This window comes from Myxine glutinosa, chromosome 1 (assembly GCF_964187855.1).
Source record: "Myxine glutinosa chromosome 1, kmMyxGlut1.1, whole genome shotgun sequence".
NCBI lineage: Eukaryota > Metazoa > Chordata > Myxini > Myxiniformes > Myxinidae > Myxine > Myxine glutinosa.
Window position 1 is genome coordinate 348,787,496 of NC_136261.1, and position 23,218 is coordinate 348,810,713.

Sequence of the window (23,218 nt, forward strand, 5' to 3'; positions counted from 1 at the left end):
GCCGTCTGAACAGGTTACCCGGCGCCATTCGGCAAATTGGCCATCCAATCAACGACCACCTTCTTTCCCCCTTCGCATGGTTTTTATGATCACATATTCGCTGATGTCGTGTAGGTATTTTCTTGTCCATACATGCTCACGCAACAAACATGATAGTGTATGACACTAGCAAAATACTATTGGCCGCCAATGCGGCCAATAGTACAACACTAATTTTTGTCACGTGGTGCCATTTCAACCAATCGGCTTGCAAGAATATTTTTATACGGGATATAATACACTCTATTCGTGCTGGACTATTCAACGTGCCTGGTTCAACTTTACAGCCTGGCCTTGCCAGCACAGACATTGGGCAAGGTATGAACAGTCAGTGTTAGCGCTGGTGTTAGTCTTTTGACATTTTGGCATGTTGATTTCGTTATTCAAAAAAGCTTCACGTCCGGTCGGCTTCAAGATGTCGACATCAAAGAAAAAGTGTCGTCAGTATTCCGTTGAATACATCAAGTATGGATTCATTCCATCTCCGACGAACAAACAGTTACCGATGTGTTTGTTGTGTGGTATTACGCTGTCCAATGAAGCAATGAAACCATCTCGACTGTGCGAGCACCTGAGTAAAAAGCACAGTGATAAGGCTCGTGCAGAGGTCAGCTATTTCCAATCGCTGAAAGAGAAATTTGAGAAGCGATCCACGGTAACGACGATGTTCAAAGCCAGCCAAAAGCTCGTGGATGAAGGACTGGAAGCGTCGTATAAGCTGTCATTGCTCATCGCCAGATCTGGAAAACCGTATTCAATCGGCGAACAGTGAACAGTGAACAACAGCTGATCAAACCAGCTGTTGGGGAGTGATAAAAACCGATATAGGCCAGGATCCGAATCCAGTTCTTTCGTCGATTGCGCTCAGCAATGATTCCGTGGCCAGGCGGATTGATGAAATGTCATCAGATGTAGAAAATAAGCTGTGTAGTGAGCTGAGAAGCACACACTTCGCCATCCAGCTGGATGAGTCCACTTTGCGTGACAGTGAAGCTTTGTTACTCTGCTACGTTCGCTTCATCCGTGATCAGGAAATGGTGGAAGAAATGTTGTTTGCCCGCTCTCTCCAGACCGATACGAAGGGTTCTTCCATCTTCCAAACGTTGGAGAAGTACTTTACTGATAAGAACATACCGATGGAGAACATTCTCGCTTGCGCGACGGACGGGGCACCAGCGATGGTTGGTCGCCAGCGTGGTTTTATTGCGCTTCTGAAGAACCAGGTACCGTCCGTGTTCGCCATTCACTGTGTCGTGCACCGCCAGCATCTTGTAGCAAAAGCTCTCAGCATCAGACTTCATACATCACTCCAAACAGTAATCAAAGCAGTGAATAAAATCAAGGTGTCATCTCTGCATGATCGGCTGTTTCGTCATCTTTGCCAGGAGAATGATGAGGCATTCGAGCGGCTCCTGTTGCACACCGAAGTTCGATGGTTGTCCAAAGGCACTTGTTTGACCCGTTTCCTCAACAGTGGTCGAGTTTCTATCGGAAACATGATACGGAGCTATCGGAGAAAGTGAATGCGATTGAGCATGATGTGGCTTACCTCACGGACATATTCAGCATACTGAATGATGTCAACAAACAACTCCAGGGTGACCATATGACGCTGATTAAAGCAAAGAAAGTGATTGGCGCATTCGTAACCAAGGCGACTCTGCACAGGGAAACCCTCGGCCGCAGAGATATGTACCACTTTCCCCGGTTGGCAAAGGAAACTGCTGTTTCTGATGAAGAGGAAACTTCTGTCTCTTTGCTGATGACTCTACTCTCTGTCGCTCCATTCTTCATCCCTCAGATCGGCAGTCTGCAGCCTCCTCACTCTCTGCAGACCTGGACAAAATCACAGACTGGGCAAACAAGTGGAACATGTCTTTCAATCCTGACAAATCTCACACTCTTACGATGTCTCTCCGAAAAGACCGACTGGACAACCCTCCCATCTACTTTCTGAATAATCCTCTCCAAGAAGTTCTGTCACTCAAACTTTTGGGTCTCACTATCTGCCATGATCTTTCCTGGGAAAACCACATTTCAAATCTGGCCTCCAAAGCCAGTCGCTGACTGGGCATTCTCCGTCGTGCGAAGTCATTCCTTGGCACACCTGAGCTCCTCACCATGTACAAGGCTTTCATCTGCAGCTCAATGGAATACTGCTCTCCCCTCTGGGCTGGTGCTCCTGCCTCACACCTAGCTCATCTTCACGCTGTTGAAAGCAAAGCATTCAGAATCATTGGAATCTCCCGCGATGAAGCTAACTCCAAGGGCCTCTCACTCACTCACCGCAGGCAGGTTGGTGGTCTTTCCGTCTTCTACCGACTCCTCTCTGGCCTTGCCCCCCCCCCCCCCAGCTCTCTCTGGGCTATGTCCCGCAAATATTCCTACAGGTCGCACAAGATCTGCCTGCAACCAGTTAAACTGCCAAAATCAAGACTCTCTGCTCACCGTCACTCCTTCATTCCTCTTTTCTCCCACCTCTGGAACAAACTCCCTCACTCTCTTCAATCCCACTCCACCCTCCAGGTCTTTAAAACAGCTGTTCACCACCATCTCTTATCTTCCCCCATCCAAAACCTTGATCTTTTCTATCCCCGATAATTTCACCCCAATTCCACTTTTTGAAATACCAACTTCTGTCCTGGAAGTCCTTGCGTTTTATACTTCTCCCACCACCCCCCCCCCCCCCCTTCCCACGCCTCCTCCCCCCAAGCCCTCTCCCTCCCACACATCTCCCTGCTCTTAAATGTTGTGTGCTCTCAAGTGTTTGCGTGCTTCCCATTCTCTTGTCTTCCGCTCCCTCTTTTTGTACACCGCTCCTTTCCTATGCCATCTCCAGGCATTGCAAATCGTCATTGCTGGGCACCGAAGGGGGCTCGGCAGTGACGCACGCTGAAAGGGAGTACTCAGTTTTCACTCTGGTTGTTTGTTTTTGTACACCGCACCTTTCCTATACCGTCTCCAGGCATTGCAAATCGTCATTGCCGGGCACCGAAGGGGGCTCGGCAGTGACGCACGCTGAAAGAGAGAACTCAGTTTTCACTCTCGTTGTTTGTTTTCTTGCTTGTTTGTTTGTTTGTCCGGATGATATTTCAGCCATCCTTTGAGCTAGGAAGCTGAAATTTCGGCACAATAGTGAGCAAGTGCTTTGTCAAAAACGCTATTTTTTGTTTTTTGATTAATCAATAAATTGAGGAGTTATTTAATTATTAGCGATTAATTAAGTACTTATTTAATTAATCAAATTTCCTTTCTCTTCTGACCATTAACTCAGGCACCTTTTGAGTTAGGAAGCTGATATTTGGACATGCCAATGACCAGGTAATTTGGCTGCAAAGGCTATTTTTGATTTATTAATTAATCAATTAATCGATTAATTATTTAATTATTCGATTAATTACTTAAAAAAAATTTTTTTTTTCAGTTACAGATTCTGATGAAATGGTGGTGGTTTCTGTGTTCTGTGACCGAATTGATTAATAATTTAATTTTTTTATGATTATTATTTATTTATTTTCATTATTAATCATTTATTTATTTTCTTTCTCATTTGGCCAATATCTCAGGCACCTTTTGAGCTGGGAAGCTAATATTTGGACATGACAGTGACCAAGTGATGTGGCTATGAGGGATATTTTTGATTTATTGATTAATCATTTCATCTATTAATTATTTATTGATTAATCGATTAATTATTTATTGAGTAATCAATTAATTATTTAATTTTTTATAAATGACTTATTTCATTAAATTTCTAAAAGATACATCTTCGGATGAAGCACTAGTGGTTTAGTTATGCGATTAGCCAATTGATTATGAAAATATTTTGTGATAATCTTTTATTGATTTTAATTATACAATTAATCAATCAATTAGTGTACACCTCTCCTTCCCAATGCAGCCTCAATGAGCCGCACTGCGGTATTGCCGGGCGCCAGAGGCGCCCCGGCAATGCCGCGCTGTAGGATATTTAATTATTTGGCATGGGGGCGGTGTACTTTGAATGTATGTGTACTTGTCTTGCTTTCTTGTTTGTTTGTTTGTTTGTTTGTTGTACACCGCACCTTTCCTATGCCGTCTCCAGGCATTGCAAATCGTCATTGCTGGGCACCGAAGGGGGCTCGGCAGTGACGCACGCTGAAAGAGAGTACTCAGTTTTCACTCTCGTTGTTTGTTTTCTTGCTTTCTTGTTTGTTTGTTTGTTTGTCCGGACGATATCTCAGCCATCCTTTGAGCTAGGAAGCTGAAATTTCGGCACAATAGTGAGCAAGTCCTTTGTCAAAAACGGTATTTTTGGTTTTTTGATTAATCAATAAATTGAGGAGTTATTTAATTATTCGCGATTAATTAAGTAAAGCCTCTAAAGGTGGTTTATTTAATTAAGTACTTATTTAATTAATCAAATTTCCTTTCTCTTCTGACCATTAACTCAGGCACCTTTTGAGTTAGGAAGCTGATATTTGGACATGCCAATGACCAGGTGATTTGGCTGCAAAGGCTATTTTTGATTTATTGATTAATCAATTAATCGATTAATTATTTAATTATTCGATTAAGTACTAAAAAAAATTTATTTTTTTTCAGTTACAGATTCTGATGAAATGGTGGTTTATGTGTTCTGTGACCGAATTGATTAATAATTTAATTTTTTAATGATTATTATTTATTTATTTTCATTATTAATCATTTATTTATTTTCTTTCTCATTTGGCCAATATCTCAGGTACCTTTTGAGCTGGAAAGCTAATATTTGGACATGACAGTGACCAAGTGATGTGGCTATCAAGGATATTTTTGATTTATTGATTAATCATTTAATCGATTAATTATTTATTGATTAATTGATTAATTTATTGATTAATCAATTAATTATTTAATTTTTTATTATTGACTTCTTTAATTAAATTTCTAAAAGATACATCTTCGGATGAAGCACTTGTGGTTTAGTTATGCTATTAGCCAATTGATTAAGAAAATATTTTGTGATAATCTTTTATTGATTTCAATTATACAATTAATCAATCAATTAGCGTACACCTCTCCCTCCCAATGCAGCCTCTATGAGGTGCACTGTGGTATTGCCGGGCGCCAGAGGCGCCCCGGCAATGCCGCGCTGTAGGATATTTAATTATTTGGCACGGGGGCGGTGTACTTTGAATGTATCTGTACTTGTTTGTTTGTTTGTCCGGGCGCTATCTCAGCCATCCTTTGAGATAGGAAGCTGAAATTTTGGGACAACAGTGAGCAAGTCTTGTCAAAAACTGTATTTTTTGTTTTTTGATTAATCAATTAATTGAGGAGTTATTTTATTATTAGCGATTAATTAAGTACTTATTTAATTAATCAAATTTCCTTTCTCTTCTGACCATTAACTCAGGCACCTTTTGAGTTAGGAAGCTGATATTTGAACATGCCAATGACCAGATGATTTGGCTGCAAAGGCTATTTTTGATTTATTAATTAATCAATGAATCGATTAATTATTTAATTATTCGATTAATGACAAAAAAAATTTTTTTTTTTAAGTTACAGATTCTGATGAAATAGTGGTAGTTTATGTGTTCTCTGACCGAATTGATTAATAATTTAATTTTGTTATGATTATTATTTATTTATTTTCATTATTAATCATTTATTTATTTTCTTTCTCATTTGGCCAATATCTCAGGCACCTTTTGAGCTGGGAAGCTAATATTTGGACATGACAGTGACCAAGTGATGTAGCTATCAAGGATATTTTTGATTTATTGATAAATCATTTAATCGATTAATTAGGCGGTGTACGGTGTACTTTGAATGTATCTTTACTTGTTATATATTTTGTTTGTCTGGTTGATTTGTTTGTAAAGTAAATGTCAGCTCTTTCACGAGCCTCGATTCAGTATACCAAAAAACAAACAAACAAAAAAAAAACAAGAGCTGCTCGTTTATTGCAATCACCTTGAGAAGATTCGTGGAGAGATGGAGCAGCGTTTCAGAGACATGCTAGAAATGTCGGTGCCAGCATGGGTGATCAACCCATTCAAATGTGACATTCAAGATGTGAAGCGCGAATTACAGGACGAAATTATCAACCTCCACAATGATGATGAGGCGAAGGCAATATTCACGCATGAATACGGCAAATTCTGGATTCTGGAGCGGGGCGAATACCCCGCAATGTGGACAGATGCAGAACTGCTGCCTATGGCGTTCCCCACATCATACCTCGTTGAAAGAGGGTTCAGCACCGTGATGGTGCTGCTGACCAAGTATCGAAACCGCCTTGACATTACCAAGAGGGCGATCTGCATCTCTACCTCACTGAGATGGAGCCAGACGTTCGTAATCTCGCAGCGAGTCACCAGGCCCACCCTTCACAATAACGGTATTTGGGCCTGTGATAACAGATGCCCAGTTTGCCTCAACTGGACCTGTTCTGCTAAAACATTGTAGGTCGTGCAAAATCAGTCCCCTGTCTCTCCCCTCACATCCCACTTCCTCCCCCCACTCCCGTCTCCCCCCCCCCCCTCCCCTCACATCCCGCTTCCTTCCCCACTCCTCACATCCCGCTTCCTTTCCCACTCCCCTCACATCCCGCTTCCTTTCCCACTCCCCTCACATCCCGCTTCCTTTCCCACTCCCGTCTTTCCCCCACTCCCCTCACATCCCGCTCCCTTCACATCCCGCTCCCTCCTCCACATCCCACTCCTGTCTTTCCCTCATTCCCCTCATCCCACACCCCCCTCACATCCTGCTCCCTTCCCCACTCCCTCCGCCACCCCCCTCACATCCTGCTCCCTTCCCCACTCCCTCCGCCACTCCCCTCACATCCCGCTCCATCTCCCACTCCTCTCTACATGTCTATGCTCTATCCTTTTTAAGCGGCTTTAACTTCCTTTAGAGTATTTTTTGCTTTTTGCTATTCAGTTGTCACTTATATTTGATATCTACAACAACAACAACATGCATTTTAAGGCCATTTTCCCTGCAAGAGCGGGGGTTATATTTGATATCTGATGCATCATATTCGTTACTGAGCTTCGGTGCCACCAAAGCAGCTTCCTGAGCAAGGGTTATACTTGGTGGTTTGCCATTGCTTTCCCAACAGTATTTCGGACAGGGCAGTTATGGCACAAAAATGCAACAGCACTCTCCGGCAATAGTTTCACCTCAGCCTAACCTTGGGTACAGGCGGAGAGCATGGCCGAGGTGAAGCTGACCCAAAATAATTTTCAAGCATGCCTACAAAGGCCTATCTGTATCTCGCTGTCAGGATGGTACAATGATATATTCATGAGCAGCACAGATCAGCCAATAAGAGGTCTGTGTGTGTGTTCAGAACCCATAAGTGGGGATACGTGCCAAACACCAACCCCATAAAGCAAGATTGGCTCTGATTTCCTGTCTGGTGTTGAGGACCATCTGTAAACTATCATAACTAATGGGGTCACCCGTGGGAATCCCACGGGCATGGAGGTGTATCGTTGCGATCGGTGCAGCCGTTTTTGCGGTATCCGGGACAATCACGTTAGGCGGGACTCCAAATCTGAAAATGCTGGAGACCAAAGCTGAAATTGGAAAAACGATATAACCTATTTTACTCCAGGGGGTCCCAGGATTACCCACCCAAAATATCGTTGCGATCGATTCAGCCGTTTTTGCGGTACATGGGAACGGACGGACAGACCCAGACATTTGGTGAATTATCACTAGCAACGGTGCCCGCCCTATGGGCAGGGCTTCAATTGGGAGGCCCAAATGAAAAGGCAAAATATCGGAAATTGAAGGCTTTTTTGTTTTAAACGATTTATGTAAACATCCGTTGAATCATATCACACGCAAATCATCAAAATCTAAACAGTATTTGTAGAATTTCAATAAAAGCCACATCACTGTTCATATCGGTAAATATTATTCCATCGTGTTTGGAAAAATTGGAAAAAAATTGGAAAACCAATATAGCCTATTTTACTCCAGGGGGTCCCAGGATTACCCACCCAAAATTTTGTTGCGATCGATTCAGCCATTTTTGCGGTACCTGGGAATGCACAGAGACGGACAGACAGGACGGACATTTGGTGAATTAGTATCACAAGCAACGGTACCCACGCGAGGGCGGAGCTTCAATTGGGAGGCCCACATGAAAAGTCAAAATATCGGAAATTGAAGGCTTTTTATGTTTTAAACGATTTATATAAACATCCGTTAAATCATATCACACGCAAATCCTCAAAATATAAACAGTATTTGTAGAATTTCAATAAAAGCCACATCACTGTTCATATCGGTAAATATTCCATCGTGTTTGGAAAAACTGGAAAAAAAAATTGGAAAAATATAGCCTATTTTACTCTAGGGGGTCCCAGGATTACCCACCCAAAATTTTGTTGCGATCGGTTCCGACGTTTTTGTGGTACCTAGGAACAGACGGACAGGCAGACATTTGGTGAATTATAGTACACTACTCACAATAAGTTAGGGATATTGTGGGAGTGAGTTTTTTTTTTTTTATAGGGGTTAGGGTATTGAATCAAGAATGCTGTGTTTTTTCACACTCAATAATCATAGAATTATGACCAGCAACTTTATCAACATAACTAATACACAAAATCAACCACACCGAAGAACCTGCCAATATCCCTAACTTATTGTGAGGAGTGTAAGATAGTAAAGTGATAGGGATATTTTTTAGACAGTAGTACGTAATAGATGAATCAAGAAATTCAATGTCCACAACCTTGTCAGAAGATGAATCACAAATTTTAATTCCTGAGGAGGATAACACTTTGTCTACAAGGAAATACACAGCAAGAAACAACAACCTTTATCAAACCATAGAAGAGCATATTACAATTCACAAATTACATTGCAAGATTCACAGAAGGTCCCAAGTGAAATCCTGGTACAGTAGAGATGTACATCAAAGGAAACATCATAGAGATACAGTAGCATGCAAAGTATACAGTCAACATACAGTGTAACCATACAGAATCGACCAGCCAAGTAAAACATCCTAAGTACAACATTTACAGCATTACAAACCTAGTGAAAATCCTAAAGTACAACAAACCAACATCTTACAAATCCAGTGATATCCTTATATTTTGACGTCAGTCCTGACTTTATACAATTTGAAGTGGGAGGAGCAAGTGGAGGGGGGAGGAGCGAAGAGAGGGGAGGAGAGCAGTAGGATTGGTTGGGCAAAGTTTGGGTGGGTGGGAGAAAGGATCGGGGGATACAATGTGATTGGTCGAGTGAAATATTGAGATGAGAGTACTCCCCGCTGAGAGCAGGTCTGCATTTTCAAATTCTTTAATGAGATAGATGTGTTATTCGAGACTCTTCGGCGTCAAGGTTCAATCAATCATAACGTTGCGTTAACGTTATTATAACTTTGCAGCAACGTTTTATAACGCCATTGCAGGGACATTTACATAACGTTTTTTTGTTTCATAACATTATGGTTTAATATTCAGAAATCAATAAAAAACAAGCATGCAATAAGAAAGTCCTTATTTAATCAAAAGGTCACTCAGTAGCTATGACAACCACATCCTTTTTCAATCTGCAAACTCATCTTTTCCCTCATAAGTCAAAATCATATATAAGAGGTATGAACCTATATACTGCAATCCCACAAAAAGATCTTTACCGAGAAGATATTGGATCAGAGAGCCAGAGAGAGCTAGCCTACATGGATTTTTATAGGATTTTATACTTTAGACTAACCTTTATCAAACACTAATAAGCTATTTGATTCAGTGTTTAATTATCGTTCTTTTGAAAGATTTTACTGAGAATGCTGACAATTTCATAAAACTATCTATTAGATAAATAGAAAGAAAGTGCAGTGGGCCCATCCCCCATCGGCCAGTGCAAAGCAAATCATCCACCTTCCATTGTCCAACGGGAACTCTTTGCCCAACTCTGCAAAATAATTACCAAGTATTTTGCATTGACTTATCAATACAATGTTTAGCTTAGACTTTGTACCGAGTCGATTATTCACTAGTTTTATAAGCACAAAGGGATTTGTAAAGCAATTCAGTGGATGCTAATTACTTCAGTCAGCTGGTCAGACATGGTGTTATCAGCTGCTAGTTTGTACGATATAATTATTTACCAAGAAGACAATATCTTTTGCTTCAATTTGCTTCTATAACTCAATAAGACATACTCGATCTAACATTACATTATTTCCAAAAACCCTATTTGTAATCATATTACCCTCAGTCATAAAATGATTTTGCCATGACAATATGTGATCTACCATTGCCTCTGCTAAGAATTTTACTTTTCTCGAGCAAACGAATTTGGTCAGTGTCGGAGATGACTTGCCAACTGAAGGAAATCCCAACTTCTGCATGGAAACCACAAAAAACTTGCACACTAGGAGAGCAGGTTGGAGCTCATAGAAATTACTTGATTTGATAAATTTTACACTTCCACAAAAGCCATGTACCAAGTTTCAGTTCAACATGCTAAAAGACAAGGGCGGAAAGTCTGGAAAACCACGGACAGATGGACAGACAGCAAACCTATAGTTCTCCCCGGTGAAACCGTTAGGGGAGTAATAATCAAATCAGGAGCAATCAAATGAAATGGTCTTGAAAACAATAAAAACAATACCCTCGATGAAAAGACTAGTTAGTTAAAGGTCCAAAAGTAGCTAACTTCTCATTGGCTAAGCTTTTGACCTAATTTTTGGGATCTGGTCTTTTGTCTGGCTTGGGATCTGTCTGGTTTGGGATCTGGCTAAGCCCCATCTTTTGTATCAAAAGACCTCCCCTGGCATCAGGTTTGGTGAACGCATCGGGCTATTCAGGCCAAGGTCTAATTGGAGGACTCAAAGCAACTCACTTCCAGCATCCTGCTGCTGAACATGCCAATGCATCGAGTCAGCTGCCCTGCTCTCATCCCTTTAACTTGGTATTCTGCGGCTATCTGTTGCTGATACAGCTGGTCAATCGTGGCATCGAATTGGTATTTGCAAGTAGACAGCACACCATATCCTCTGATGCAACAGTAAAAATATCCACCAACTCCCCCACACTCCCTCCCTTCCTCACTCACTGGCATTGGTAGTGGGGAAGGAGACTGTGACACTACCAGGACCAAAGACAGCACCTGGCAAAGGGTGGATGAGCTTCCATAGGGAGCAAAAAGCCATCCAGTAAGGAGATGGTGTCTCCTAAAAAACACCCATCCGGTTTGGACCGGTTCAAGTCATACCAAAGACTTTAAAAAAATGGTATGTGCTGCTTTCTTGCTTGAAAAGGATAGAGCACGGACAATCCCCATCAGCTGGCATCCATGGGGAGGAGGAAATACCCTGCTGAGTACGATGAGAAAAGTGGCGCCATTGTTATGACGTCGCTGGTACCGAGTATCCCAGGAAGTGACGGCATTTCCCCAAAGCTCAGTTTGTCTCGTCCGTATGTCCGTGTGTGTGCCAGCTCCATTACGAGCCTTAGGCCAAGTATTTTTAAAAAAAAGAAAGAAAGATAAACTACACAAGTGGTCAAATAAATTTCATTCAATAAATTTCAGAGGTAGATACAAGCATAAAATATCACAAACAAAGGATTAAAACTACACCCCAGATGTGCAGCAAAATAAGACAGGAAATCACTGCAAACATATGAAAACACCAACCTCCCAGTGCATGCATGAAGTTTCATCATCAACTATGATGTGCGATCCACGTGCTAATTACTTTATTTGTCGACATTTTCAAACCGAGTGTAATCCTGTACCAGGGAAAGGGGAACAGAAGAAGAAAAACAAACAATGCAGAATCAAAGGGAAGTTCATTACATCCGCCAACAAAGGTGGATGGTGGTTATGTTTTCACCCCTGCTTGTCCGTTTGTGAACAAAATATCTCAAAAAGTTGTGGACGGATTCGGACGAAATTTGGCAAGATGTAGCGTATGTGACAAGGACGAAATGCTTAGATTTTGGTGAAGATCCGGATCCGGCTAATAGAATTTTTTAAGCGATTCTTCACCATTGGGAGACAGGGCAAAAAACGATACATAGCAGGATATCTCAAAAAGTTATGGATGGATTTGGACCAAATTTGGTGGACAGATTGGGTGTGTGACAAGGAAGAATCGATTCAATTTTGGTGAAGATCCGGATCCAGCTTGTAGAATTTTTAAAGTGATTCTTCACCATCGAGTGACATGGCCAATCAGGCGGAGGTATGCTCTCCACTTAGTGCCTTCTAGTTTTTTTGTTTGTTTATCAGCTGCACCGGTCAGATACACCTCACCCAATGCCAACTGCTTCACCACCTTCCCCTGTTTTAAACCATGCCTTTCTGGCTTTCTCCCCCAGACAACGGAAATTTGACTTCAACAAGCCCTTCCTTACCAAGAGCAATGCAGCAGCAAGTAGGTTGGCTTTGAGCTTCACGTCCAACTCCATGGGAAACTCCACCGTGAAATTGTCAGCAGCAGTAATCCACTCTTGGCAGAAGCCGCCCCATCGTTTGCGTATGACACCGATCTGATTGCCAGATGCATCCAGAACCTGCCAAGAGGAAAATGAACCGCACTTGGCAAGGACTCCTTGAGAAGCAGACAGATTCTTTAATCGGATTTAACTTTAACGTAACTTCTGCATTTTTTTATTTTATTTTTTTTGTATACAAGATCGAGGCTCGTGTAAGAGCCAACATTAATCACACAAAAAACAAACGGACACATAAGACGAAATAAAGGGAGCGGGAGACAAGATTGGGAGAGGGGGAAGCACACAAGTACAATATTTGAGAGCAGGGACATCGGGAGATCTGTGGGAGGGAAAGGGCTTGGGGGGTGGAGGCATGGGAAGGAGTGGGGGGGGGGAGAAGTATAAAACACATGGACATGCTAGGACTTCCAGGAAAGAAGTCGGCATTTCAGAAAAGTGGATCTGCGGTGAATTAGCGGGGGTAGAAAAGATCAAGGTTTTGGATGGGGGAAGATAAGAGATGGTGGTGAACAGCTGTTTTTAAAAAAAAACCCTGGAGGGAGGAGTGGGATTGAAGAGAGTGAAGGAGTTTGTTCCAGAGGCGGGAGTAAAGAGGAATGAAGGAATGAAGGTGAGCAGAGAGCCTAGATTTTGGCAGTTTCACCAGAAGAGGGTTGCAGGCAGATCTTGTGCGACCTCTTGCCCGGTTGCTCAGTCTGGTTGGACGTCCAACTCTAGGAAGAGTCTTGGTAGTTCTATATTATTTCCATTTCCTAATGATGGAGCTCACCGAGTTCTTGAGAACTTTCAACACTAGAAATTGTTTTGTACCCTTCCCCAGATCTATGCCTCCTCACAATTCTATCTCAGAGTTCTACAGACAGTTCCTTGGACTTCATGGTGGAGTTTCTCCTTTGACATGCACTGTCAACTGTGGGACCTGTGTGATTTAGAAAGGTGTGTTTCTTTCTAAATCATGTCCAATCAATTGAATTGGCCACAGGTGGACTCAAATGAAGTTGTACAGACATCTCAAGGATGATTCAATGGAAATTGGATGCACCTGAGCTCAATTTGGAGTGTCTTGGCAAAGGGGTTGAATTCCCTATTGACTCAAGATGTTTTAGCTTTTCATTTTTAATTATTTTGTAAAAAATTCTAAAAAATAAAAAAATCCACTTTGACATTATGGGGTATTAAGTGTATATCAATGTCAAAAAATCCGGCCTCAGATGATACGAGCTGGCAGATGTTGGGGGTTGGGGGTGGCAGGAGTGTGCTGTGACAGCAGGTCAGCCAGCCGGCTTGGACCTAACATATCCTACCCTATGCTAATCGTATCTAACCTAATCCCGAGCTTCTGCTCCTCTAAATCCCTCGAAGGCAAGCTCTCCCTCCCGGGGCCCACCAATTCCCTCCACTAAATTACCTCCCAGGAGGAAGATCAAGGCACGCAAGGTAATAAAACTATGACGTGGCATGGCCTCACATGGCTCACCGGCGGATCAGCAAAATGGGGGCATGCCTACCCTCCACCTAATAATTCGAGACACAATGGGTCCCAAATTATTAGGACATCCATTACTGCAACAGCCACAGACATCAAAAATGGTACAAAGAGGGCCTTCCCCACTGGCACGGCGCACACGAATTCCTCTCCTGGGTACTCGGCCCACTCCGTGCTCCACTCGGTAGGACTCTTTGGTCCCACTCTGCGCCCAGGACCACCCAGTGCAATGGAGGTCCTTCCACCAATTTCCTACACCCTATGAGACCTACTCCCAGCCTATCAATGCAATCAACTTTTCACCTCACAAAATAGAACTTTTCTTCTACCAGCGCATGCGTCAAAATGTCAAAAGGATAGTCACAGTGAGTATGAATAGGCCTTACAAGCCCGTCTGCAGCGCGTGGAGCACGAGGTCCCCCCCCCCCCCCCCCCCATTTTATTTTTATTTATTCAAATCGCTCCGTGTTTCGATATTTATTTACCATTGAGCTTCAGTGTGTCTGTCCCAGGCCACAACATTTTTAACAATTGAACTTTTGTCATCAAATCTTCAGCAAACCTTTATTATGAGAATGTGGAGAACACGAATGATACTATTGAAGGAACTGCGCTCCAACGCGAGTCGAAAGAATTGACGCGACCAAAGACGGAATTCGTCCGAGTTGCTTTATTGAAACAAAACAGCTCAGGTATTCTGACAAGCCCGTTTATCGGGCAGCAATATATATACACATTTATGTCGGGAAATTTGCCCGGCAAAAGCTATACCGGGCATGCCCGGGTGTCAAGGGCGAGCCTTGGAAAGGCGAGTCTGGACCTGCCCGGGCGTGTTTGGCTGCGGCCTGGCAAGTCGAGGCTGGGCGTGCCCGGGCGCTCTGGACGAGCACTGGAAAAGCGATAGCGGGCATGCCCGGACGCTCTGGGCGAGCCCTGGAAAGGCGATAGCGGGCATGCCCGGACGCTCTGGGCGAGCCCTGGAAAGGCGATAGCGGGCATGCCCGGACGCTCTGGGCGAGCCCTGAAAAGGCGATAGCGGGCATGCCCGGACGCTCTGGGCGAGCCTGGAAAGGCGATAGCGGGCATGCCCGGACGCTCTGGGCGAGCCCTGGAAAGGCGATAGCGGGCATGCCCGGACGCTCTGGGCGAGCCCTGGAAAGGCGAGAGCGGGCATGCCCGGACGCTCTGGGCGAGCCCTGGAAAGGCGAGAGCGGGCATGCCCGGACGCTCTGGGCGAGCCCTGGAAAGGTGATAGCGGGCATGCCCGGACGCTCTGGGCGAGCCCTGGAAAGGCGATAGCGGGCATGCCCGGACGCTCTGGGTGAGCCCTGGAAAGGCGATTAGCGGGCATGCCCCGGACGCTCTGGGCGAGCCCTGGAAAAGCGATAGCGGGCATGCCCGGACGCTCTGGGCGAGCCCTGGAAAGGCGAGAGCGGGCATGCCCGGACGCTCTGGGCGAGCCCTGAAAGGCGATAGCGGGCATGCCCGGACGCTCTGGGCGAGCCCTGGAAAGGCGATAGCGGGCATGCCCGGACGCTCTGGGCGAGCCCTGGAAAGGCGAGACCGGGCGTGCCCGGGAGGTTCGGGCGTGCCCGGGAACAGTGAGTCCGGGCATGCCCGGGAGAGGCGCGTCTGGCCGTGTTCTGGCCGGTGCAAGGCGATTGTGTGCATCCAGCGGTAACCGCTACACTATAACATATGCCTTATATGCCTTGCCTCACCTTTCCTTCCAGCCTTGCCTCTCCTTTCCCTCCATCCTCACCTCGCCTCACCTCTCCTTCCAACCTCGCCTCGCCTTCCAACCTCGCCTCTTCCAACCTCGCCTCTCCTTCCAACCTCGCCTCTCCTTCTCCATCCAGCCTCACGTCTTTCCCCTCCATCCAGCCTCACCTCTTTTCACCTTTCCCTCCAGCCTCGCCTCACCTCTTTTCACCTTTCCCTCCAGCCTCGCCTCACCTCTTTTCACCTTTCCCTCCAGCCTCGCCTCACCTCGCCTCTCCTCTCCTCCTCCATCCAGCCTCACCTCACCCCCTCCTCCATCCTCACCTCTCCCCCTCCATCCAGCCTCGCTTTTCCTTGCCTCACCTCTCCTCCTCCATCCAGCCTCACCTCTCCTCCTCCATCCAGCCTCACCTCTCCTCCTCCATCCAGCCTCACCTCTCCTCCTCCATCCAGCCTCACCTCTCCTCTCCTCCTCCATCCAGCCTCACCTCTCCTCTCCTCCTCCATCCAGCCTCACCTCTCCTCCTCCATCCAGCCTCACCTCTCCTTCTCCATCCAGCCTCACCTCTCCTCCTCCATCCAGCCTCACCTCTCCTCCTCCATCCAGCCTCACCTCTCCTCCTCCGTCCAGCCTCACCTCTCCTCTCCTCCATCCAGCCTCTCCTCTCCTCCATCCAGCCTCACCTCTCCTCCTCCATCCAGCCTCCTCTCCTCCTCCATCCAGCCTCCTCTCCTCCTCCATCCAGCCTCACCTCTCCTCCTCCATCCAGCCTCACCTCTCCTCCTCCATCCAGCCTCACCTCTCCTCCTCCATCCAGCCTCACCTCTCCTCCTCCATCCAGCCTCACCTCTCCTCCTCCATCCAGCCTCACCTCTCCTCCTCCATCCAGCCTCACCTCTCCTCCTCCATCCAGTCCCTGATTAGGACAACGACAAGCCCGTGTCAACACGAGTCTTGATCGACATCAAGCTCACCATGACAAAGATGCAACTCGGAAGCAAAAGCTCATGCCAACGAAAGTGTAACTGTCCACAGGTGTGTGTGTGTGTGTGTGTGTGTGTGTGTGTGTGTGTGTGTGTGTGTGTGTGTGTGTGTGTGTGTATCACTCACTGTAGGGGGTGATGCAATCACCCTACAGGTAACGTGCTCATCAATATAATGTACAATTTTTAAACTGTCATTTTCATCAAGCTGAGTTTAGTAAAGGGCGTCCCATCTGTCAGCATTCGTTGGTGGACGTTAAAGATCCCATGGTGTCCTTCACGAAGTGCAGGGGAGCCATCCCTGCCAGCATGGCCAAATTCCAAATTACTGCCCGAACCAGCAAGAGGGCATTTCATCCCAACCAGCAAGAGGGCATTTCATCCCAACCAGCAAGAGGGCATTTCAACCCAACCAGCAAGAGGGCATTTCATCCCAACCAGCAAGAGGGCATTTCATCCCAACCAGCAAGAGGGCATTTCCTCCCAACCAGCAAGAGGGCATTTCATCCCAACCAGCAAGAGGGCATTTCATCCCAACCAGCAAGAGGGCATTTCATCCCAACCAGCAAGAGGGCATTTCATCCCAACCAGCAAGAGGGCATTTCATCCCAACCAGCAAGAGGGCATTTCATCCTAACCAGCAAGAGGGCATTTCATCCTAACCAGCCAGAGGGCATTTCATCCTAACCAGCCAGAGGGCATTTCATCCAAACCAGCAAGAGGGCATTTCATCCGAACCAGCAAGAGGGCATTTCATCCCAACCAGCAAGAGGGCATTTCATCCGAACCCGCAAGAGGGCATTTCATCCAAACCAGCAAGAGGGCATTTCATCCCAACCAGCAAGAGGGCATTTCATCCCAACCAGCAAGAGGGCATTTCATCCGAACCAGCAAGAGGGCATTTCATCCAAACCAGCAAGAGGGCATTTCATCCTAACCAGCAAGAGGGCATTTCATCCTAACCAGCAAGAGGGCATTTCATCCGAACCAGCAAGAGGGCATTTCATCCAAACCAGCAAGAGGGCATTTCATCCCAACCAGCAAGAGGGCATTTCATCCGAACCAGCAAGAGGGCATTTCATCCAAACCAGCAAGAGGGCATTTAATCCCAACCAGCAAGAGGGCATTTAATCCCAACCAGCAAGAGGGCATTTCATCTGAACCAGCAAGAGGGCATTTCATCCCAACCAGCAAGAGGGCATTTCATCCGAACCAGCCAGAGGGCATTTCATCCTAACCAGCAAGAGGGCATTTCATCCCAACCAGCAAGAGGGCATTTCATCCGAACCAGCCAGAGGGCATTTCATCCTAACCAGCAAGAGGGCATTTCATCCTAACCAGCAAGAGGGCATTTCATCCCAACCAGCCAGAGGGCATTTCATCCCAACCAGCAAGAGGGCATTTCATCCCAACCAGCAAGAGGGCATTTCATCCCAACCAGCAAGAGGGCATTTCATCCTAACCAGCCAGAGGGCATTTCATCAGCGGCACAGCCGTTCATTCAGCCAGTGATTCTACCCCACAGCCTTGAAATGCATACGAACGGAGAAGAAATCAAGTTTAGTTCGAGAACAAAGAAGTGAATGGGTTTTGCATTTTGAGATGCCTCCAGTTACTTGTTGAAATGAGGGCTTGGTGCCCTGAAATACTTCTCCCAAATAGTTGGCAAAACATGGAGCTTTGCCACCATGCGAATGCAGGTGTTGAAAGGCCATTGCGTAAACGTTTAAATGACACCCAGCTTCATTTTTTTGAGTGGTTTGTGATACTGTGATGGTTAACAATACAGTATAATAATCGAGACATAATGCTATGTTATATAACACGTCCACAGGGATGGACATTCACCTTGAACCAGCAGACACCTGTTCAACGCACCCAAATATTTTAGGACATTTTGTCAATGCCAAAGCAGACAATATCACTACTTATGTTGGCAGCAAGGCCTGGCTGTGGTGGGAATCTCAAGGAGGTTATTTAGCATATGGAAAGAAAAAGTTGCATCTCGCACCCACACAAAAAGTTCAAGCTCAAGACCTTAGGGTTCACAAGAGCACAGGCAATGTCCGTATTCTGCAGGCTACATATGGACTTTGCCATGAACTACCATTGCGCACCGATCCAATCCGATGCATCATACTCTGTTACAGAGCATTGGTTCGGCCGAAGCGGTTTCTTGGCCAGGGGTCATACTGGGTTGTTTGCCATCCCTTTCCCAGCAGTAGTTATGGCAGGAGTTTGGAATTTTGTCAAGGGTGCCGGCGATAGCTCACATACTCTTCACAACCTCTAGGGCTAGGCCATTGTCAGCACATTGGACACCAATGGTAACCTCAAATTATAGCAGGAATTCCAATGTTTTTTGAAGTGAAAATTGTTTGGCAAATTAAACACTAACTCAACGCAATACGTAACATTAAGCAAATAAAATGATTGTGGAAAAAATGGGTCACAGCATTGTTTTTTTGGTTTTTTTTCAATAAAAGCAATTTTAGCATCAAAGTACTGTACATAGATTCTCACCTTAAATTTGACATCCGAGCCACAGCTGCAGGCACAAAATGGCCCATGGATGAGCAAAGCATCCTGCCGATCTGCTGTCTGCACAGTGAATCGAGGTAGACAGAGATGCCACTGCTGTCGGACAAAACCCAGAACCGTCCCGTCGTGACCCTGAACCTCCATCTATGAAAGGCAGTACACAAAAGATACATAAACTGGAGTGCGTGTGTGCTGCGTCATATATATATATATATATATATATATATATATATATATATATATATATATATATATATATATGAATGAATGAATGAATGAAATATATATATATATATACACGTGAGTTGTCTGTGTGTGTGTCCAGTTTTATTCAGAGATGGCTGAACGGATCTTCAAACTTTCAGAGGTTCATCAGCGAGTGCCTGGGAGTGTTGTAGACTAAAACTAGAATCCGGGCACTCGGTAGAGCGCATACCTTCGCCGCAGCTACTGTTCTGTACTTGGCATGGGAGTGTATGCGATGTGAAACTTTATGTGAAATGCGATCGATTTTTAAAAATCAGAATTTGAGCAAATCTGTTTCATTCGTCTGTTAATATGCCTCCCCGATTGACAAATCTGCAATTTGAATTTCATTTGAGGTTGAAATGATTGCGGGAGATCGCGTTATAGTGATGACGTCTTGGATGGACATCCTCTTCTTCAGTCGCTCATAACTTTGAGTGAAATACGATCGAGTTAAAAATAGTCAGAATTTGAGCAAATCTGTTTCATTCGTTTGTTAATATGCCTCATCTCTTGACAAATCTGCAATTATAATTTTTTTTGAGGTTGAAATGATCGCGGGAGATTGCGTTATAGTGATGACGTCCTGGATGGACATCTTCTTCTTCAGTCGCGCATAACTTTGAGTGAAATACGATCGAGTTAAAAATAGTCAGAATTTGAGCAAATCTGTTTCATTTGTTTGTTAATATGCCTCATCTATTGTCAAATCTGCAATTATAATTTTTTTTGAGGTTGAAATGATCGCGGGAGATCGCGTTATAGTGATGACGTCCTGGATGGACATCTTCTTCTTCAGTCGCGCATAACTTTGAGTGAAATACGATCGAGTTAAAAATAGTCAGAATTTGAGCAAATCTGTTTCATTCGTTTGTTAATATGCCTCATCTATTGTCAAATCTGCAATTATAATTTTTTTTGAGGTTGAAATGATCGCGGGAGATCGCGTTATAGTGATGACGTCCTGGATGGACATCTTCTTCTTCAGTCGCTCATAACTTTGAGTGAAATACGATCGAGTTAAAAATAGTCAGAATTTGAGCAAATCTGTTTCCCAAAATCTAATCAAATGTGTCCCGTATAATAACCAATCATCCCACCAAATTTCATGCAATTCGGTTGAATACTTTTTGAGTTATGCGATTAACATACACACACACAGACATACAAATAAATACACAGCGATCAAAACATAACCTTCCGCTTTTGCGAAGGTAATAAAAAAATAAAAATTTGAAAAAAAAGTCATTTTTTTAGAGTTAAAAATAAATAAATAGATAAAGAAAAATTAATTAAAAAATAATAATAATAACCAAAAAGAAAAAGAAAAAAAACGCTAGATAGTGCATTGTAAGAACACATATTCACATAAATAAATACAAAACAATTACCAGACATTTGAATACAAATAAATCAAACAATTCCGGAAGTGAGAATTTGGTAGTATGGCTTCTTCTTCTTCCTGCTCGGCATCACACAACTCACAAACGTGAGCCACTTCCCTTCCTCTCCTCTCTCTCCTCCTTCCCCCTCTCTCCTCCTTCCCCCTCTCTCCTCCTTCCCCCTCTCTCCTCCTTCCCCCTCTCTCCTCCTTCCCCCTCTCTCCTCCTTCCCCCTCTCTCCTCCTTCCCCCTCTCCCCTCCTTCCCCTCCCTCCCTCCTCTTCCCCTTCCCCTGCCCTTCCGGCAACGCCGGGTACGTCTGCTAGTCTATAATAATAAAAAGAATAAGTGTGTGTGTATATGGTGTGTGTGTGTGTGTCTCCTCTATAACTCCAAAACCATGAAACCTAGCGGTCCCAAATTTTGCATGCATGCTTCTCGACACCCACGGAAGTGCATGAATGAAAACAGGGTGTTTGGGTGTGTTAAAATACCCGTTTTGATGCTAAATGGGGTGCCCATAACAAAAAAAAAAGCCTTACCACAATGGCGGTTTGCCATCTTGTTCAGCCCACGGTCACATCGCTGGGTTCTTAAGCCGCCATTTTGTTTCCGCCCATTGAAACATTGAGAATTCGCCAAGCTTTGGATTGTTCCCCAAATAACAGCGAACATGAGCTGGGTTTAGACCGTCGTGAGACAGGTTTCCCGCATCAGTGCTGCACATATTTGTGGATATTTGGAAAGACAATGGTGCCTGGAGAACAATAAGGTATGTTGTGGCGGACACGATGGCTCGCTGGCGCGATGACATCATTCCGCGCACCAGGAGGGTGTCGGCCACGCCCGAGGGGTAGGCGTGGCCTCGGGATATACACGGGGCACACAGCCCCGAGCACGGCAGTGCTATAGTTTGACCCTTTGAATAAAGACACTTGTGTTTACATCGTTGTTGCTTCCTTTATTGGCAAGACAAGTCGCGCGCATAGCACCGCGCTACATTGGTGACCGACTAGTTCCGCCGACGCTGAACTACAGAACGCGCCATGACGAGCAGCAACGCGGTCACCGTGAAACTCCCCAAGTTCTGGGAAGCTCAGGCGGAGATATGGTTTATGCAAGCCGAAGCCCAGTTTCAGCTTCGTGGCATAACGGCGGACGAGACGCGCTACTTCCACGTCATCGCCGCCCTCGGGCCCGGCACAGCCGCCCGCGTCGTGTCCGTCCTGCGAAACCCACCAGCCGACCACAGATACGAGGCGCTCGAACGTCGCCTCATCGCCACGTTTGGCCTCACAGAGGACGAACGGGCCGACCACCTCCTGGACCTTCCCGACCTCGGCGACACGCGACCATTGGTCCAAATGGACCATATGCTGTCGCTACTGGGGGACAAAGCACCGGATTTTTTATTCCGGGCGCTCTTTTTACGCCAGCTACCGGCCCAGGTACGCCTCATGTTGGCCGGTTCAAAGATAAAGGAACCCCGAGCGCTGGCCGTTGAGGCCGACAAGTTTTTCGCGGCATGTGACATGCGGGCGAGCTTCGGTGGGGCCGTCGCGGATCCCGGGGCTGACCCTGATGCACCACACCTCGTGGATCTCGAGGCTGATGCACACCGCGTGGCCGCCGCCACGCCCCGCCCACCACCACCGCGAAAACCGCGGCCTCCGCCTTCGCCGCAAACCTGGTGCCATTTCCACGCCAGGTTTGGCCACAAGGCGAGGAATTGTTGCCCGCCGTGCTCTTTCGGCAAGTCGGGAAACTACAAAGCCGGCGCTCGGTAGCGGCCCTGAGCGTCGGCCATTCCGGCAGCCTCCTGTTTGTCACGGACACCTTGTCCAGGCGTCGCTTCCTCTGCGACACGGGCGCACAGGTGAGCGTTATCCCTGCCTCCACATCCGACAAGCGAGCCGCGGGTCGGGGCCCCGCGCTGCTTGCAGCCAACGGTACGCCCATACGCACCTTCGGGAAGCGCTGCCTCTCCCTGCGGTTCAGAGGGCAACGCTTTCAATGGATTTTCGTGACCGCCAGCGTGCCCATGGCATTGCTAGGCGCGGATTTCCTGTGTGCAAATGGGCTGTTGGTGGATGTTAAGAACAGGCGCCTCGTCCAGGCGGAAACGGTCAGCTCGCTGGCTTGCACGTTGAGCAGTTCGTTGGGCAGCTCCCTGAGCGGCTCACCGAGCGGCTCGCCAAGCGGCTTGCTGAGCGGTCCGATCCCGGCGAGGTTGGTTTGTACGCTCCCGGCAGCGGACGAGTTCACCCGCCTCCTCGCCAGCTTCCCGGCCCTCACGCGGCCCACCTTCTCGGCGGTGGCCGTAAAGCACGGTGTGGAACATCACATACCGACCGTCAG

General features: G+C 45.9%; 2 protein-coding genes across 6 annotated transcripts in view; one reads left to right on the top strand and one right to left on the bottom strand.

Moving 5' to 3' along the window:
* The first annotated feature begins 938 nt into the window (after positions 1–938).
* LOC144892700 (protein FAM200C-like) lies at positions 939–1,562 on the top strand. The gene has a single exon (XM_078780925.1). It carries the CDS (start codon positions 939–941, stop codon positions 1,560–1,562), a length of 624 nt encoding a protein of 207 aa, XP_078637051.1.
* Positions 1,563–8,765: 7,203 nt separating this feature from the next.
* The window catches only part of LOC137419086 (phospholipid scramblase 1-like), a 46,576-nt gene continuing 32,123 nt past the window's right edge, over positions 8,766–23,218 (bottom strand). For 4 of the 5 annotated variants that reach the window (XM_078769898.1, XM_078769899.1, XM_078769897.1 and 1 more), the window contains exons 6-8: positions 19,216–19,377; positions 12,399–12,557; positions 8,766–11,771 (exon numbers count right to left, since the gene is read on the bottom strand). In XM_078769898.1, coding sequence (XP_078626024.1) covers positions 11,739–11,771; positions 12,399–12,557; positions 19,216–19,377 — 354 coding nt within the window. In that variant the 3' untranslated portion in view covers positions 8,766–11,738. The remainder of the gene's footprint in view (positions 11,772–12,398; positions 12,558–19,215; positions 19,378–23,218) is intronic. The other variant, XM_078769896.1, reaches the window with a different exon arrangement.

What these genes read in the sequence shown, in the direction of transcription:
- LOC144892700 (XM_078780925.1), top strand. Translation starts at nt 939, where the DNA reads ATGTCATCAGATGTAGAAAATAAGCTGTGTAGTGAGCTGAGAAGCACA.